This window comes from Pongo pygmaeus, chromosome 12, assembly GCF_028885625.2.
Source record: "Pongo pygmaeus isolate AG05252 chromosome 12, NHGRI_mPonPyg2-v2.0_pri, whole genome shotgun sequence".
Classification (NCBI taxonomy): domain Eukaryota; kingdom Metazoa; phylum Chordata; class Mammalia; order Primates; family Hominidae; genus Pongo; species Pongo pygmaeus.
Window position 1 is genome coordinate 59886577 of NC_072385.2, and position 19815 is coordinate 59906391.

The following is a 19815-nucleotide window of genomic DNA, read 5'->3' on the forward strand; positions in this document are numbered from 1 at the left end:
CAACAATAGATTCAATGACATCCCTACCAAGATTCAAGCTGCCTTTTATTTTTTTTCAGAGACTGGCAAGCTGATCTTAAAGTTCACAGAACCCATAAATAGCTAAAGCAATTTTAGAAAAGAAAAACAAAGTTGGAGGACTCACACATCAAAATTTACCACAAGAACACCACAACAAGACAGTGTGGTGGTGGCATTTGCAGAGACATATGGATCAATGAAATAGAATTAAGAGTCTAGAAATAAACTCTTACAGTTATGGTCAATTAATTTTTGGCAAAGGACCCCAGACAACTTAATGGAAGAAAGAATAGTCTCTGCAACAAATGGTGCAAGGTCAACTGGATATCCATATGCAAAAGAATGAAAGAGTATCCCCGGCCTCACATCACATACAAAAATCAGCTAAAAAATTATCATAGACACTAATTTAAGAGCTAAAATTATAATACTCTTAGAAGAAAGCAAAGAAGTAAACTTTTTTGTGTGTGATGTTAGGTTAGGCAATAGTTTTAGACACAACATGAAAAACACAAATGACAAAAGTACATAAATTGGTCTTTGTCAAAACTAAAAATTTTGTACTGCAAATGATACCATCAAGAAAGTGAAAAGCATCCCAAAGAATGGGAGACATGTTTTCAAATAATATACTGAATAAGGGACTGCTATTCCGAATATATGGAGAACACGTCGAACCCAATAATAAAATAACAAAAATAAGCCAATTTAAACATGAGCATAGGATCTGAATAGAAACTTCTCCAAAGAAGATATTCAAATGGCTAATAGGCACTTAAAAAGGTGCTTCTCATCATTAGTCAGTAGAGAAATGCAAATCAAAACCACAATGAGATGACACTTCACACTCATTAGGATGGCTATAATCAAAAATCAGAAAATAACAAATATTGACGAGGACGTGGAAATATTGAAGCTCTAATATGATCCTGGTGGAAATATAATGTGGCACAGCCACTTTGGAAAACAGTTTGGGAGTTACTCAAAGGTTAAACAGAGAGTTACCATATGACCCAGCTTTTCTACTCCTATGTGTATATCCAAGAGAACTGAAAAAATTACATCCACACAAAAACTTGTACACAATCTATAACAATTTATAACAGCATTATTTGTGAAAGTAAAAAAGTACAAACAACTCAAGTATCCATCCATTCATGAATATATAAAGAAAATGTTGTAAATCCACATAACGGATTTTATTCTGCAAACCAAAAAATGAAGTATTGATATACGCTACAACCTTAAAAATATCATGTTAAGTCAAAGAAGCTAGATACAAAAAGCCACATATTTTACAATTCCATTTATGTGGAATGTTTCAAATAGGCAAATCCATAGAGACAGAAAGTAGATTAGTGGTTGCCAGGGCTGAGGCGGGGGTGCAAGAACAAAGGTAATGGGAGGTAACTGCTAATGGGCACATAGTTTCTTTTTGGGGAGACAAAAATATTCAGGAATTAGGGGTGAAGGATGTATAACTTTCTGAACATACAAAAACATGCTGAATTATATGCTAAAAAAGAATGAATTGTATGGTACGTGAATTTTATCTCAATTAAAAAAAAAAACAGAGCTTGACCAACATTGAGACATACCCTAGAAAAGTAAATAGACTTAAAATCTTAAAAACCTACAAGAATCCAGAAATAAGTAAAGCTAGTCAATGTGGCAATACTACTACAATGAGCTGACGCAAAATCCACAAAATATAACCATTATTGGTTAGTTGGGGGAATGTCTGTATGTGGGGGCACAGGTGGGGAGAAGTGCAGTTTCTTAATTTTTCATATGATAGAGTCAATAGATACTGCTTTGTGTCTGAGAGTGATAGATTGAGAAAGTGGTTGAAGGATATTAGTTAACTAGATTACATGGCTGCTAAGTTATCAGAAAAACAGCTCAAAGAAACATATATTATGGCTGGGCATGGTGGTTCAGGCCTGTAATCCTAGCACTTTGGGAGGCTGAGGTGGGCAGATCACGAGGTCAGGAGTTGGAGACCAGCCTGACCACCATAGTGAAACCCCATCTCTACTAAAAATACAAAAAATTAGCCGGGTGTGGTGGCACACACCTGTAATCCCAGCTAGTCAGGAGGCTGAGGCAAGATAATTGCTTGAACCCAGGAGGCAGAGGTTGCAGTGAGCCGAAATCATGCCACTGCACTCCAGCCTGGGCAACAGAGCGAGACTCTGTTTCCAAAAAAAAAAAAAAAAAAACAAGAAGAAGCATATATTACATAGTAATGAATAAAAAAGATTGGAAATGGCAATAAATCAGTAAAAATCATAAGATATCCTGAACAGCCAAAATAATTTTGAAAGAGAACAACAATGTTGGAGGACTCACATTTCCTGATTTTAAAACATATTACTGGCTGGGCATGGCATCTCAGACCTGTAATCTCAGGACTTCTGGAGACCAAGACTGGGGAATCACTTGAGCCCAGAAGTTTGATGTCAGACTGGGAAACATAGTGAGACCCCATCTCTACAAAAAACGAATAAACCACAATAACAAACAACAACCGAAAACCCAAACATATTACCAAATGTGCAATAATCAAAACAGTGTGATAGTAGCATAAAGACAGACAAATAGACCAATGAAATATGATAAAGTGCATACAAATAAACTCTCACATATATGGTCAAATGATTTTTTTTTTTTTTTTTTGAGACAGAGTCTTGCTCTGTCACCCAGGCTGGAGTGCAGTGGCACTATCTTGGCTCACTGCAACCTCTGCCTCCTGGGTTCAAGTGATTCTCCTGTCTCAGCCTCCTGAGTAGCTAGGACTACAGACGTGCACCACCACATCCAGCTAATTTTTTTGTATTTTTAGTAGAGACAGGGTTTCACCATGTTGGCCAGGCTGGTCTTGAACTCCTGACATCAAGCGATCCGCCCACCTTGGCCTCCCAAATTGCTGGGATTACAGGCGGGAGCCACTGTCCCTGGCCCAAATGATTTTTGACAAGGGTGCCAAGACCACTCAATGGGAAAAGAAAAGATTTTTCACAAATGATGCTTGGAAACCTGGACATCCACATGCAAAAGAATGAAGTTGGACTCTTGTCTTATATAAAAAAATTAACCCAAAATGGATTAAAGACCTATGTTGTAAGGCCTAAAACTATAAAAGTCTTGGAAGAAAACATACAGGAAAGGCTTTGTGACATTAAATATGGCAATGCTTTCTTGAATATGACACCAAAAGCACAGGCAACAAAAGCAAAAATAGAGAAATGGGACCACCAGGTTTAACTTCTGCCTCAGGGGACGCATTTAACAGAGTAAAAGACAACCTATGGATTGGGAGAAAATATTTGTAAATCATGATTCTGATATACAGAATACACAAATAACTCTCAGAATTCAACAATGACAACAAAATCAATAACCTGACCAAAAATGGGCAAAGGAATTGAATAAACATTTCTCCAAAGTTGATATACAAATGGCCAACAAGCATGTGAAAAGATGCTCTATATCACTAATCATCAGAGCAATGCAAATCAAAACAACACTGAAATATCACCTCACACCCCCTAGGACGGCTATTATAAAAAAAAAGAAAATAACAAGTGTTGGTGAGGATGTAGAGAAAATGGGTCTCATGTGTGCTGTCGGTGGCAATGTAAAATGGCACAACTGCTCTGGAAATCAGTATTGAGGTTCCTCCAAAGGTGAAACTTAGAACCACCATTTGATTCAGTAATCCCTCTTCTGAGTATGTCTCCAAAAGCACAGTAAGCAGGGACTCAAAAAGCTAATAGCATACCCATGTTCACAGCAGCACAACTCACAACAGGCAAAAGGTGGAGGCAACACAGATGCCCATCCACTGAGGAATGGATACATAAATGTGGCACACACAACCCATGGAAAATTATCCTGACTTAAAAAGGGAGGAAATCCTGTCACATGCTACAACATGGATGAATCTTAAGGATCTTATGCTAAGTGAAATGAGTCAGTCACTAAAGGGTAGATATTTTATTTGTCTTATAACACAAAATCAGGAATTAATCATCTGACAAAGGGCTAATACCCAGAATCTACAATGAACTCAAACAAATTTACAAGAAAAAAACAACCCCATCAAAAAGTGGGCGAAGGACATGAACAGACACTTCTCAAAAGAAGACATTTATGCAGCCAAAAAACACATGAAAAAATGCTCACCATCACTGGCCATCAGAGAAATGCAAATCAAAACCACAATGAGATACCATCTCACACCAGCTAGAATGGCGATCATTAAAAAGTCAGGAAACAACAGGTGCTGGAGAGGATGTGGAGAAACAGGAACACTTTTACACTGTTGGTGGGACTGTAAACTAGTTCAACCCTTGTGGAAGTCAGTGTGGTGATTCCTCAGGGATCTAGAACTAGAAATTCCATTTGACCCAGCCATCCCATTACTGGGTATATACCCAAAGGATTATAAATCATGCTGCTATAAAGACACATGCACACGTATGTTTATTGCGGCATTATTCACAATAGCAAAGACTTGGAACCAACCCAAATGTCCAAAAATGATAGACTGGATTAAGAAAATGTGGCACATACACACCATGGAATACTATGCAGCCATAAAAAATGATGAGTTCATGTCCTTTGTAGGGACATGGATGAAATTGGAAATCACGATTCTCAGTAAACTATTGCAAGAACAAAAAACCAAAAACCGCATATTCTCACTCATAGGTGGGAATTGAACAATGAGAACACATGGACATAGGAAGGGGAACATCACACTCTGGGGGCTGTTGTAGGGTGGGGGGAAGGGGGGAGGGATAGCATTGGGAGATATACCTAATGCTAGATGACGAGTTAGTGGGTGCAGCGCACCAGCATGGCACATGTATACATATGTAACTAACCTGCACATTGCGCACATGTACCCTAAAACCTAAAGTATAATAATAAATAAATAAATAAATAAATAAATAAATAAATAAAGATATTTCTTATCTTCCAAACTTGGTATCGACAAATTCACAGAGACAGAAAGTAGAATGGTGGTTATCAGAAGCTGGGGGGAGGAGGACAAGGGAAGTTGTTATTCAATGGGTATAGAGTTTCAGGTTTGCAATATTCAAATGTTCTAGAGATCTGTCTCACAACAATGTGAATATATTTAACATTACTGACCTGGACACTTAAGAATGCTTAAGATAGTAAACTTTATGTTAGGTGTTTTTTACTCCTCCCCACCGTTTGAAATGGAATTTAGTTTAACAAACATTAACTTAGTAAGTTTACTAGAAAAGGAAAAAAAAAAAAAGGGAAACGATAAAATTTAAACCAAACATATTTGTTACAACAATGAACTTAAGTAGAACTGACTTCAAAAAAAGACCTTCAAATTGGGTGGGGGAAAAAGTAAAATTCAAGTAGTTGCTACTTCCACTTGAGTGAAGTGACTCAGAAAAGCCAAAAGTAAAAGGATGGACAAAGAGCAATGGTGCAAATCCACACTTAATAAAACTGTATTTGATGAAGTAGAATCAAAGGCAAAACATATTCAAAATGTAAAACAAAAGTTACTACTTTATATGATTTATGGTACGATTCACAGTGAAAAAAGTGTCATTAATATTCATGCCATTAATATTTATGTGCTAGACATAAAATAAAAATATATATAACCAGGTCGGGTGTGGTGGCTCATGCCTGTAATCTCAGCACTTTGGGAAGCTGAGGCAGGTGGAACGCTTGAGGTCTGGAGTTTGAGACCATCCTGGCCAACATGGTGAAACCCCATCTCTACTAAAAATACAAAAATTAGCCGGGCATGGTGGTTCACACCTGTAGTCCAAGATACTTGGGAGGCTGAGGCAGGAGAATCATTTGAATCCAGGAGGCAGAGGTTGCAGTAAGCCGAGATTGCACCACTGCCCTCCAACCTGGGCGACAGAGTCAGATTCCTTCTCAAAAAAAAAAAAAAAAAAAAAAATATATATATATATATGTATACATAAAACCATTCAATTAACAAAAGCTATATTCAATTAACTTAAAATATACTCTTTGAAGTTCTCAACAGATTAAGAAAATCAATATTCAGGAAGAACATAATTAATTTAATTAGTAAAATGATTTAATAGATGCATATTAAGAAATGCATCGTTAGGTGATTTCATTGTTGTGTGAACATCACAGCGTATGTTTACTCAAAACTAGATGGTACAGCCTACTACACATCTAGGCTATAAGGTACAGCCTATTGCTCCTAGGCTACAAATCTGTACGGCATGTTACTCTACTGAATACTGTAGGTCATTTTAACACAGTGATAAGTATTTGTGTATCTAAAATATCTACATAAAGAAAAGGTGTAGGAAAAATATACTATTATAATCTCATGGGACTGCTGTCATTTATATGTTGTGTGGCTGACTGAAATGTTGTTGTGTGGAATCTGACAGTGACTGGAATGTCATACTCTATTTGGAAACTCTACCTTCTTTAAAACACCCATGGATTACTTATATTTAGCCACAAAGGAAACCTCTATGTATCCTTAAAACACAAATAGAACACAGTACAGTCTCTAATCACAATACATTAAAATTATAACTTAATAAGTAGGGATGATAAATCCAACATGGAATTAGCAAAAAAAAATTTCTTATACGTCTTTTGAATCAAATAGAAAATCCAACGCTGCAGTTACATAACATCTAGAAAGTATTACCAATAAGAATACTAATAGGTACAAATATACTGGGTATATACATGCGATTTCCACTTCGATATCTAGAAAACTGGATACAATATTGTTCTCTGCCTTATAACAAGACAACAACAATGACAAAAGGGTAGAAACGGCAAGTTCTTAACTTTTCTGAAAGCCAGCAGCAAGTTGAGGAGTGGAGGGAAGAGAACGTGAGGCAGGCTTGGTATTGATTGTGCCTTGGCCCCAGGCCTGCTCTCAGGACAGCCTGCTCTGCCCAGGTCCTTTCAGGTTCCAACGACTCTCCCTCCTCCTCAGGGCTATGGGTTCCTGTGCCATCCTTGTTGCTCCCCTCTACCCATCTACACCTTCATAATTAGTCCTTTGATTACCTATATCTATGAAGCTACTTGAAGTGTTGGGACCTGATATCTTCTGTAGAGAATTTGTTAAAAGGTTTCATTAAAGAATGTGTCCTCTCTGAAGAGCTAGGACCATCGTCCTCAGATTTCTGGACATCTAACCAAGGATGACCTATCTGTCTACTTTCATTCCCCTTCAAATGATAAGTCCAGGGCACTGATCTGATGTTGGGTTATTGATGACAGATCGGGAGAGACGATGTCCTTTCCAGGAACCTACGTTAAATGAGTCTGAATCGATTTTTCTCTTCCTCTGAGACTTCCAGAATGTACTGCCCCTGGATTGTCCACCTTCCGTCTCACTGGGCCCTTTCCAGGCTGGGCTGGTCCAGTGGAGAAGTGATCTTCCTGGGTGCAGGCATGGGGTGGCACTGACACGCTGCTCTCAAACCCCACAGCTCTGGGAGTAACAGCGACTCCAACAATACAATGACCTATTATAAGCAGGTTCATAGAGGCAATAGAAAAACAAATAAAATAGTTTATCAGGGCAGATAAACTGTTAATTTCCAGTCTAATTAACTATGACAAGTTAATTATTAAGTAAACACCAAATGGCAGCAATACAAGTGCTTAATGAGAAATGCAAAGGCTTCCAAGGAGGGAGGGACTGAGACCAGATTCACGTGGTTGGGTGGTCAGAAGCGGACGGAGCAGGTAGCACTAAACTGGATCTTGAAGAAGGAATAGAGCCTTAGTCACATATGGGAATGTCATCAAGGGTGTCCTGACAACTGGCAACAGGATGGGGGTGATGGGGCCTTACTGGCGAATCTTATGCGCCTCCAGACAGAGCTGCTTCTCTGGGCTTGTGAGGCTTTATGCGAATTTCAGACTCACTAAACACTTGTCAAACGCCTGCCTGCAGGGTCAGCATGCTGTACTGAAAAAGTAAAACAGTGCAGGCTTTGGAGCCAGAGCTACCTTAGGTTTGAGCTTTCACTTCCCACATGGGGCCATGGAGAAGAAACCTCAGGTTTCTGGGCCTCAGTTTCCCATTTGCCAAATGGGGATGTTAATAATACCAACCTTAGCTCCAAGGCTGTTATGAACATGAAATTACACAACATGGGAAACCCTCTTTCTCACAGTGCCGGGCATCTAATAACTTCTTGGAAAAAACAGCTATTGCTTCTTCACTTTATGTTCTAGGCAGTAGTGCTGAGGCAGGCAGTGGAGTAAAATAAGATTCACTGCTGGTGGGAAAGTAAACTACAGCTGACACTTTGGAAAACAGTTTGGCATTTTCTCAAAATGTTAAACAGGATTAAAATATGAACCAGCAATTTCGCTCCTAGGTATACATCAAAAGAATTGATAGTAGGTATTCAAATAACTGCTTGTACGTGAATGTTCACAGCAGCACCATTCACAATAACCAAAACGTAGAAACAACCTTAATGTCCATCAATGAATGAATGGATAAACAAAGTGCGGTATAAACATACATGGAATATTATTGAGCCCTGAAAAGGAATGAAATACTGATGCATGATGCAACACGAATGAATTTTGAAAACATTAACTGAAAGAAGCCACACATAAAAGGTCAGATATTGTACAATTCCATTTATATGAAATATCCACAATAAATAAATCCATAGAGACAGAAAGCAGATTAGGTTGCCAGGGATTGGGGAGAGAGGGAAATAAGGGGGAACCACTTAATGAATAAGGAATTTCCTTTTGCGGTGATAAAAACGATTTGGAACCAGAAAGGGGTGGTTGTTGCACAATATTGTGAATGTACTAAATGCCACTGAATTGTATACATTAATAGGATTAATTGAAATAATAAAATAAAACCGGACACGGGTCTTACCTTTAGGAGCTCACAATCATACCTGAGTCCCTTTAGATTCCAATGACTCAGTTTCACTGTCTGAAAGCAGGGCCAAGTGCCTACAATGTGCAAAGACCTTCAGAGTTTATCTTTTATGCAGAGAATCCCCCATAATTCCTCTTTTCAGAGGTAACTGCTACCAGCATTTGGTGGAACCACTCAGACTTTTCTCTCTGCATGCTTGTTTGTGGATATCATTTTTCGATATCATTTTTCCAAAAATAAATCCAAACATATTGTTTTATAATCTTTTCTTGCTTGGTGCTATAATTGGACAATGTTTTTCATGTCAGTAAACCCTCATCAGCATTGGTCATGGCTGTGAGGTACTGTGCTACAGAAATAGAGCAGGATTTATTCAGCCAGTCCCCCTCTTGTTGCACATTAGGTTGCTTCTATGTCAATAAACTTTACAGTGATAAACATCCTTATACAAACATCTTTGCACATTTGACCAGTTACTTTCTTGAGCTCTAACCCTAGTAGTTGAATTTGGATCAAGTCTTTTCAAAGGACTTTGAGGTGGAGCAGGGAGGCTCACTCCTGTAATCTCAGTGCTTTGGGAGGCTGAGGTGGGAAGACTGCTTGAGCCCAAGGATTAGGGACCAGCCTGGGCAATATAGCAGGATCCCGTCTCTAAAAAAAACTTTTTTTTAAATTAGCCAGATGTGGTGGTGGGTGCCTGTAGTCCCAGCTACTTGAGAGGACAAGGGCAGAGGATCACTTGAACCTGTAAGTTTGAGGTTACAGTGAGTTATGACTGTGCCACTGCACTCTGGCCTGAGCAATGGAGTGAGACTCTGTTTTGATTTAAAAAAAGGATTTTGACATGCTGTGTAATGATTCTCCAGCTTGGATCTCCCATTTCAGTATTCCCTCAAAAGTGTGTGTGTCTGCACATTTCTTTGTGCTTGTCCTACATTAGCTCATACCATTCTTTTAATTCTTTACCACAATGATAGGTAAAAGCTGGATATTATTTTGATTTTTATTTATTTGATTTCTAGTGAGTTTTTTTATATATTCTTTTTTGTACACTTTTAAAATGTATTCATAAACCATATTTGCTTCTTCTTTAAAAAATTCTCCATTCTTATCCAGAGTCCATTCTATCCATTTGGCATTTTTTTCCTATTAATTATTAGGAAGGAAACATGAACTTTTCCATCTTGAGGAAAGCTTCCATTTGAGGAACACTCAAAATGAAAGCTTGAAAAAGAACCATCAAAGAGGGAAAGACAGACCAGGAGAGAAGGGGGTATGAAATGAAGAGCCATGTGTTAAAGCAGTTGGGTGGCTGCTGTACCCAGAAGCCTCCTCGGTTGACATTATTTGGCTGACTCTTAGTTGCTCTGCTAGGAGCCAGTCTCTTGCACATCTCTCTTCTGATCTTATTTCCCTTACATCTAAGCTCTTGGACTGACTTCAGTGTCTTAGTCCATTCAGGCTGCTATAACACAATTACCATAAACTGGTAAACACTTTACATTTAGCTTGTAAACAGAAATTTATTTCTCACAGCTCTGGAGGCTGGGAATCCAAGATCAAAGTGCCAGTAGATTTATGTCTGGTAAGGACCTATTCCTCATAAATGGCGGTTTTTGTGTACCCCTCCATGGCAGAAGGGGCAAACAAGCTCCCTTGGGTCTTTGTATAAGGGCACTGATCCCATATGTGAAGGCTTCATTCTCATGACCTAATCACCTCCCAAGACCCCACCTCTGAATACCATCACCTTGGGGATGGGGTTTCAACATAGTAGTTTCAGGGGGACATATTCAGACCATAGCACCCAGGTACTGCTAGTAGCTTTACGAATGCAGGAACTCCCTCAGAATTCAGCATGTTTGAGGACTATAAAGCATTCCTGGTACTTGGCAGTTAGGAGACTCCTGGTGATCTTACCAGGGGTGGTTTTAGAGGATCCATGGAGCCAGCAGCCAGCAGTGAGGAGTGGAAATGAGGTGGTTCCATGTGGAGGTCAGCCTGCTCTTCTGGGCTTACTGTGAGTGACAGCACCACTTGGAGGTAATGGAGGTGAAAGAGCTGCACTGGCCACCTTTGGAGTGGAGCCCGGGGACAGTGTGAGTGAGTCTTCCCTCTAATTAGCAACTTCCTTCCTGTGCATGTCTGAGTGTAAGGGGTGCTTTCTACAGGGTATAGAAGAATGCTGGGTTATAGATAAGGATGGAGCATTGGGCAGTTCTAAGATGTCCGAATAGGAACAGCTCCAGTCTACAGCTCCCAGCGTGAGCGATGCAGAAGACGGGTGATTTCTGCATTTCCAACTAAGGTACCAGGTTCATCTCACTGGGACTTGTCAGACAGTGGGTGCAGGACAGTGGGTGCAGCCCACTGAGCATGAGCCGAAGCAGGGCAAGGCATCATCACCTCACCCGGGAAGTGCAAGGGGTCAGGGAATTCCCTTTCCTAGCCAAGGGAAGCTGTAACAGACAGCACCTGGAAAATCAGGTCACTCCCACCCCAACACTGCGCTTTTCCAACGGTCTTTGCAAACAGCACACCAGGAGATTATATCCCGCGCCTGGCTTGGAGGGTCCCATGCCCATAGTGCCTCGCTTATTGCTACCACAGCAGTCTGAGATCGAACTGCAAGCTGGCAGCGAGGCTGGGAGAGGGATGCCCTTCATTGCTGAGGCTTGAGTAGGTAAACAAAGCGGCCAGGAAGCTCGAACTGGGTGGAGTCTACCGCAGCTCAAGGAGGCCTGCTGGCCTCTGTAGACTTCACCGCTGGGGGCAGGGCATAGCTGAACAAAAGGCAGCAGAAACCTCTGCAGACTTAAATGTCGCTGTCTGACAGCTTTGAAGAGAGTAGTAGTTCTCCCAGCACGGAGTTTGAGATCTGAGAATGGACAGACTGCCTCCTCAAGTGGGACCCTGACCCCCGAGTACCCTACTGGGAGGCACCCCCCAGGAGGGGCAGACTGACACCTCGCACGGCTGGGTACCCCTCGGAGACGAAGCTTCCAGAGGAACGATCAGGCAGCAACATTTGCTGTTCAGCAATATTTGCTATTCTGCAGCCTCCGCTGCTGATACCCAGGCAAACAGGGTCTGGAGTGGACCTCCAGCAAACTCCAACAGACCTGCAGCTGAGGGTCCTGACTGTTAGAAGGAAAACTAACAAACAGAAAGGACATCCATACCAAAACCCCACCTGTACGTCACCATCATCAAAGACCAAAGGTAGATGAAACCACAAAGATGGGGAGAAACCAGAGCAGAAAAGCTGAAAATTCTAAAAATCAGAGCACCCCTCCCCCTCCAAAGGTATACACTTCCTTGCCAGCAACGGAACAAAGCTGGACGGAGAATGACTTTGACGAGTTGAGACAAGAAGGCTTCAGATAATCAAACTTCTCCAAGCTAAAGGAGAAAGTTCAAACCCATCGCAAAGAAGCTAAAAACCTTGAAAAAAGATTAGACGAACGGCTAACTACAATAACCAGTGTAGAGAAGTCTTTAAATGACCTGATGGAGCTGAAAACCATGCACGAGAACTACGTGATGAACGCACAAGCTTCAGTAGCCAATTTGATCAACTGGAAGAAAGGGTATCAGTGATTGAAGATCAAATGAATGAAATGAAGTGAGAAGAGAAGTTTAGAGAAAAAAGAGTAAAAAGAAATGAACAAAGCCTCCAAGAAATATGGGACTATGTGAAAAGACCAAATCTACATCTGATTGGTGTACCTGAAAGTGATGGGGAGAATGGAACCAAGTTGGAAAATACTCTGCAGGATATTATCCAGGAGAACTTCCCCAACCTAGCAAGGCAGGCCAACATTCAAATTCAGGAAATACAGAGAACACCACAAAGATACTCCTCAAGAAGAGCAACTCCAAGACACATAATTGTCAGATTCACCAAGGTTGAAATGAAGGACAAAATGTTAAAGGCAGCCAGAGAGAAAGGTCGGGTTACCCACAAAGGGAAGCCCATCAGACTAACAGCAGATCTCTCAGGAAAAAGTCTACAATCCAGAAGAGAGTGGGGGCCAATATTCAACATTCTTAAAGAAAAGAATTTTCAACCCAGAATTTCATATCCAGCCAAACTAAGCTTCATAAGTGAAGGAGAAATAAAATACTTTACAGACAAGCAAATGCTGAGAGATTTTCTCACCACCAGGCCTGCCCTACAAGAGCTCCTGAAGGAAGCACTAAACCTGGAAAGGAACAACCAGTACCAGCCACTGCAAAAACATGCCAAATTGTAAAGAACATCAATGCTAGGAAGAAACTGCATCAACTAACAAGCAAAATAACCAGCTAACATCTTAATGACAGGATCAAATTCACATATAACAATATTAACCTTAAATGTAAATGGGCTAAATGCTCCAATTAAAAGGCACAGACTGGCAAATTGGATAAAGAGTCAAAACCCATCAGTGTGCTGTATTCAGGAGATCCATCTCACATGCAGAGACACACATAGGCTCAAAATAAAGGGATGGAGGAAAATCTACCAAGCAAATGGAAAACAAAAAAAGGCAGGGGTTGCAATCCTAGTCTCTGATAAAACAGACTTTAAACCAGCAAAGATCAAAAGACACAAAGAAGGCCATTACATAATGGTAAGGGGATCAATTCAATGAGAAGAGCTAACTATCCTAAATACATATGCACCCAATACAGGAGCATCCAGATTCATAAAGCAAGTCCTTAGAGACCTACAAAGAGACTTAGACTCCCACACATTAAAATAATGGGAGACTTTAACACCCCACTGTCAACATTGGACAGATCAACGAGACAGAAAGTTAACAAGGCTATCCAGGAATTGAACTCAGCTCTGCACCAAGCAGACATAACAGACATCTACAGAACTCTCCACCCCAAATCAAGAGAATATACATTCTTCTCAGCACCACATCGCACTTATTCCAAAATTGACCACATAGGTGGAAGTAAAGCACTCCTTAGGAAATGTAAAAGAACAGAAATTATAACAAACTGTCTCTCAGACCACAGTGCAATCAAACTAGAACTCAGGATTAAGAAATTTACTCAGAACTGCTCAACTACATGGAAACTGAACAACCTGCTCCTGAATGACTACTGGGTACATAATGAAATGAAGGCAGAAATAAAGATGTTCTTTGAAACCAATGAGAAAAAAGACACAACATACCAGAATCTCTGGGACACATTTAAAGCAGTGTGTAGAGGGAAATTTATAGCACTAAATGCCCACAAGAGAAACTCCATCATCCCAGCCCAAAATCTCGTTAAACTGATAAGCAACTTCAGCAAAGTCTCAGGATACAAAATCAATGTGCAAAAATCACAAGCATTCTCATACACCAATAAAAGACAAACAGAGAGCCAAATCATAAGTGAACTCCCATTCACGATTGCTTCAAAGAGAATAAAACACCTAGGAATCCAACTCACAAGGGATGTGAAGGACCTCTTCAAGGAGAACTAAGTCCTAACTGTCAAGTTCACCCTCCTATCAAAGTTATTCTGGCTGTGATGTCTCCACCATCATCCTGGTCCCACAGCCCCATCAGGTGTGTCCTCCTGGGCAGCAGCCTCGCTTCTGACATCTGGTGCCTTCATGCCAAGTCCAGGCCCGGCACACCACAAGCCCTCGGCCACTGTTTGTTGAATGAATAAATGAATCTTTCAGGTCTGACAAGGAAAGCCCAGGCTTTTATCAGGAAAGCTACAAAAACGCAGAAGTCACTGTAAATCCTGGGAGCAAGAGACGCCTGAATGTCAACTGAGGTCACTGTGTTTTGAGGAAGCCACAGCCACCAGCGAGCATGGAGGGAGAGCCAGCACACAGGGACGGAGCACAAACCTCTCCCCCTCCACGTGACCGGCAGGTCAATATTCAGTCTGACTCTGAATATTGGTCAGACTCACACTAGAAGTACTCAGTGGTGCTTTGGAGCAGCTGCTCACCTCTTGTGATTTCTAGGCCAACTCCTGCTTGACACTGAAATGTTCTAAGAACACTCTAAAGATGAGCCATGGACTTCCTGCTCAGACTTGATGCTCCTTAGACTTTTCCTTGGAGGTGGTGTTGGGTACCAAAAATCTGGAATCTCAGCAGCCTCCACCTGCTGGCCCTGGGTCCCCGCTGCTGGCTCCCAGCTTCTGGTTTCTGCTGAGGAAGGCTGCAGAGCAGCACCTTTAGGGGAAGCCTTGACTTTTCCAAATCTGGGCTCTCTCCCATGTTTTCCTGAATGCCCCTACCAGTAACCTGGCTGTCATCTCTGAGCCCTTCCTCACCCTCATCCCTGTGTGAATCATTCAAACTCCTGCCATTTCTGCCCCAAATGCACCTCCACGTGGCTCATGTCTCACCTTCTTGACTTCCTCCCTCTGGTGAAGCCACTGCTGTCTCATGGGCCTCTGCTAGCCCAGGCGGCTTCTTTGTGAACACAGCGCTAGGCACAGCCTCAAGCCATGCAGCCCTCTGGATGCAGAGTTTAGCAGGCAAGCAATGCCTTTGAGCAAATAAGAAAAGGTTGCCTTTTCCTTTGGCCAGTCGCAGCTTCGTGCCATGGCCCATGGCTTGGCAATCAGAGGAAGGCCCAATTTTAGCTCCTACCAGCCCCTCTGGGCCAGCTGCTCTTCTACAGTGAGCACCTGCATCCCTGTACTGGGGGCCCTGCTCTTGCCTGGATGTGGCATGAGCCTTGAGGGGTAGGTGCTTCCATTCCTACCTCCTCAGATCCATTGTCCACCTGCAGCCAGAGTGATGCACACAAATGCATGTGTGTGCACACGCACACACACCCCTCCTCCCCTCCATGCATATCAATGTCCTCCCCTTGCTCTTGGAATAGAGTCCAAACTACCTAACCTAAATGACAGGCCCAGCGTGGCTGATCATCAATAGGTTAGCTAATCTTTGGAAGGGAAGTTTCCCTTCAATAGCATGTAAGTTGGTGTGGAAAAGGGCTTTTTCTGTTAGGTTTTGCTTTTGCCTACCTTGTTTGTTGCATCCTTGTAATCGGGCCCCTTGAGATTTCAGCACCACACCATGTTTTAGTGACTGAAATAATGAACATTCTGATCAGACCCTTGCTGCCTTGCACATGTTAACCACTTGCTTTTGGTCCAATATTCCTTGTTCCCACAACATAATGATAAACTGCTCATGTACTGTTTCTTTGCCCAGCAGCAAGACATATCTTTAGGGTCAGGAAAAGTTTGCAGAAGGAATGAATGCCTTGAAGGACACTGTGACCAGCTGCTGACACCCAGAAGCCTGGTTGCTCAACCTGTTATCTGAGACTGAGGAAACAGACTTTTCCCCTCAATCCCCCTGAACTCCCCCTTCCTCACTCTCTAGCTGCAGAAAAACATTCTGCTGCTGCTTCTTTGTTGAACTGAATTTGAGATCTTGCTCTCCTGCCTTCTTGCTTTGGCCAAATCGAATAAAACTTTCTCTATCTCCAAGCACCCATGTGTCAGCGTTTGGCATCAGCTCCACGTCGGGTACAAGAGCACGAATTTGGGCCTCCCCAACATCTGCAGTGCAAAATATTTAACAATAGCTGTGGCACAGCCTCTGACCAACAGCCAGAACACACACCAGCCACACACAGCCATGCCTGTCAGCCGAATGTCAACCTTGCTCATGGCTGAAATGACCCCCGGACACAGGAAGTGCATGGCACACAACTGTTGACTGAATCAATGAATGGGTGGAGGTGGGGGTTGGTGAGGTGAGTGCAAGGAACTGCCAACAATCGATGCTTTGTGGACCAGGGAGACCTCAGCAGGGAGAAGGCTAACTGGGAAGGGCCTTGTTGCCAAGCGTGGGGACTCGGCTTCTGGCCAATGGTGACTGAGTGCAGGGTGAATGGCACATTTCTCAGGCTCGTGGTATATGTGTACAGGGACCAGGGTGGATCTCAGAGAGTACCAAGTGTGCCAGGTGGCAGAGAGATGCTCGGGGCCTGAACAGGCAAGAGAGGTGGCATGCCTTCCAGAAGGGGAAGGACCCCACGCAGTTCCAGATCCTGAGTCTCCCCCTCCAGGTCATTCCCTTTCAACACAAAGAGGAATGCAGACTGGGCTCCCTGCTGTGTTACAGCCCAGCTCTTTGACCCTAGAGTTTATGATTACCGAACATTCAGGAACCAACCAACGAGACAGCCAGCCTGCTTTCCAGGGGTGGGCAAGCCCCGGACGGTATCTCCTGGATGCCAGTGAGCGGCTGAGAGCTGAAGCTCCCTGGACACTCAAGGCTCTTGTGGTGACAGGTGAGGGGACTGGGTGGAAGGACAGTGCTCTGAGCATGCACCTTCCTTGGGATCTGGAGGCTGGGCTGTTTTTTGTGCTTGGCTCTTATGCCACCTCAGCAACCTAAAAACTTACAATAAAGCTGGAGGGAGCATTTCCTGAAACTTGTGTTGGACACAGGATTTCTGCGATCTGTGGTCCCTGGAGAAGGACCAAAGGGTTGCACGTGTGGCCGGCCTGAGATAGGTGCCCCCTCAATGCACCAAGAAGCTGAGACAGCCAGAAAAAGGAAACAGAAAAAGGAAGAGCGGTGGGTAGTTCATCTATCAGGGCTTTATAGATGGTATTTTATTCAATCTTCAAAACAACTCTAGAAGGTAGGTTTTCTTCTCCCCTGTTCTATAGATGAAGAAATGGAGGCTCAGAGAGGTTAAGTGACATGCCCAAGGTCACACAGCTAGAAAGGGATGGAACCAGATTCCAATGCAGGTCTTTCTGACTCTACTTTCTCCCAGTAGCAGATGCCTGCTTCCTCATGGGCAAAAGCGGAAAGACACACCCTTGAGCAGGTCTCCCTGTTCCTGCAAGGCTGGGAGCCATGCAGGCACTCACATGGTTTCCTCTCTCTTCTCCAGGCCTGGCGTAAAGGCGTGCAGGGAGGCCTAGCTCTGTCTCCTGGACTTAGAGATTTCAGACACAGAAGTCTGTCCATGGCTCCTTATCACATCCGCAAATACCAGGAGAGCGACCGCCAGTGGGTCGTGGGCTTGCTCTCCCGGGGGATGGCTGAGCACGCCCCAGCCACCTTCCGGCAATTGCTGAAGCTACCTCGAACCCTCATACTCTTACTTGGGGGGGCCCTTGCCCTACACCTGGTCTCCGGCTCCTGGCTTCTGGCCCTCCTTTTCAGCCTCAGCCTCCTCCCTGCCCTGTGGTTCCTTGCCAAAAAACCCTGGATGGAGTATGTAGACATGGCATTGCGCACAGACATGTCTGACATCACCAAATCCTACCTGAGTGAGCGTGGCTCCTGCTTCTGGGTGGCTGAGTCTGAAGAGAAGGTGGTGGGCACGGTAGGAGCTCTGCCTGTTGATGATCCCACCTTGAGGGAGAAGCAGTTGCAGCTGTTTCATCTCTCTGTGGACAGTGAGCACCGTGGTCAGGGGATAGCAAAAGCTCTGGTCAGGACTGTCCTCCAGTTTGCCCGGGACCAGGGCTACAGTGAAGTTATCCTGGACACCGGCACCATCCAGCTCTCTGCCATGGCCCTCTACCAGAGCATGGGCTTCAAGAAGACGGGCCAGTCCTTCTTCTGTGTGTGGGCCAGGCTAGTGGCTCTTCATACAGTTCATTTCATCTACCACCTCCCTTCTTCTAAGGTAGAGAGTCTATGATCTCTTTCTGTGTGTATTGGTCAGAATAGAATCCATTCAGCTGTAGCAGCAAGCAATCCCCAACCTTTCACTGCAATGACCTTTCAATGCAATAAAAGCTTATTGTCCATTCACATCTGAGTCCCATGTGATTGCTTGTGGGGTAGCTTCTGGGTTTCTGCTTCATTCAGTCTTTTTGAGTCCCATCTGTTTCATTTTTCTAGTGCCAGGATAATGTTGCATAAGAACAACCATAAAATGAAACAAATATTTATTTAGTTCATGAGTCTGAAGTCAGCAATTTTGGCTGAGCTTGGCTGGGCAGTTCCTCTGGTCTCAGATTGCATTGTGCAAATGCAGTGGGATTGGCTGAAAGACTAGCTCAATGGTGCTTTTTGTTTTCCCACAGGCTAGCTCAGGCATGGTTTCAAGGAAATTGCAGAGGAGCAAAAACAAAAGCAGAAACAAACAAATGTGTTTTCAAACCCCTGCATGTGTCGCATCTTCCCCAAACTCAAGGAGAGAGGAACCTGCCTCTGTAGTGAGAAGGGCTGCAAAGTCACATAGCAAAGGGTGGAATGCGGCCTCGGAAGAAGAATTGGGGCCAGAGACACAATCAATCCACTCTAACCCCAGGGTCTCTGCAGAGGGAAGAAGGTGGCCTCGGAGGGGAGTGTGGGATTTACCATGGGCTAGACTTGGAAGTAGTATAACTCTTCCAGGGGATCATAACAGAATACCTGAGACTGGGTAATTTATAAAGAAAAGAGGTTTATTTGGTTCATGGTTTTGCAGCCTGTACAAAAAGCATAGTGCGGGCATCTGCTTCCGGTGAGGGCCTCAGGAATCTTTTACTCATGGTGGAAGCTGAAGGGGGAGCAGGTGTGTCACACGGCGAGACAGCAAGCAAGAGAGATGCTAGGTGCTTTCAAACAACCAGCTTACATGTGAACTCATAGAGCCAGAACTCATTCATTACCATGGACAGAGCACCAAGCCATTCATGAGGAATCCACCTCTATGACCAAAACACCTCTCACTAGGCTCCACCTCTAACATTAGGGGTCATATTTCAACATATGATTTGGAGAGAACAAACATCTAAACTATATCAGTCTGCCCCTTACCCCCAAATCTCATGTCATCTCACATTGCAAAATGTGACCATCCCTTCCTAATAGTTCCCCAAAGTCTCGACTTGTTCCAGCATCAACTCAAAAGTCCAGAATCCATAGT

General features: G+C 43.1%; 2 protein-coding genes across 2 annotated transcripts in view; one reads left to right on the forward strand and one right to left on the reverse strand.

Annotated features, from left to right (window-relative positions):
- LOC129026034 (centrosome-associated protein ALMS1-like) overlaps positions 1-19815 on the reverse strand; it is a 66968-nt gene that overhangs the window by 18206 nt on the left and 28947 nt on the right. The gene's annotated exons all lie outside the window — the stretch shown is intronic.
- On the forward strand, positions 17908-18600 carry LOC129026045 (N-acetyltransferase 8). Its single transcript, XM_054473529.2, has one exon. It carries the CDS (start codon positions 17917-17919, stop codon positions 18598-18600), a length of 684 nt encoding a protein of 227 aa, XP_054329504.1. The 5' UTR covers positions 17908-17916.

Excerpts from the sequence above, each read along its gene's own strand:
- LOC129026045 (XM_054473529.2), top strand. The coding sequence starts at position 17,917 with ATGGCTCCTTATCACATCCGCAAATACCAGGAGAGCGACCGCCAGTGG.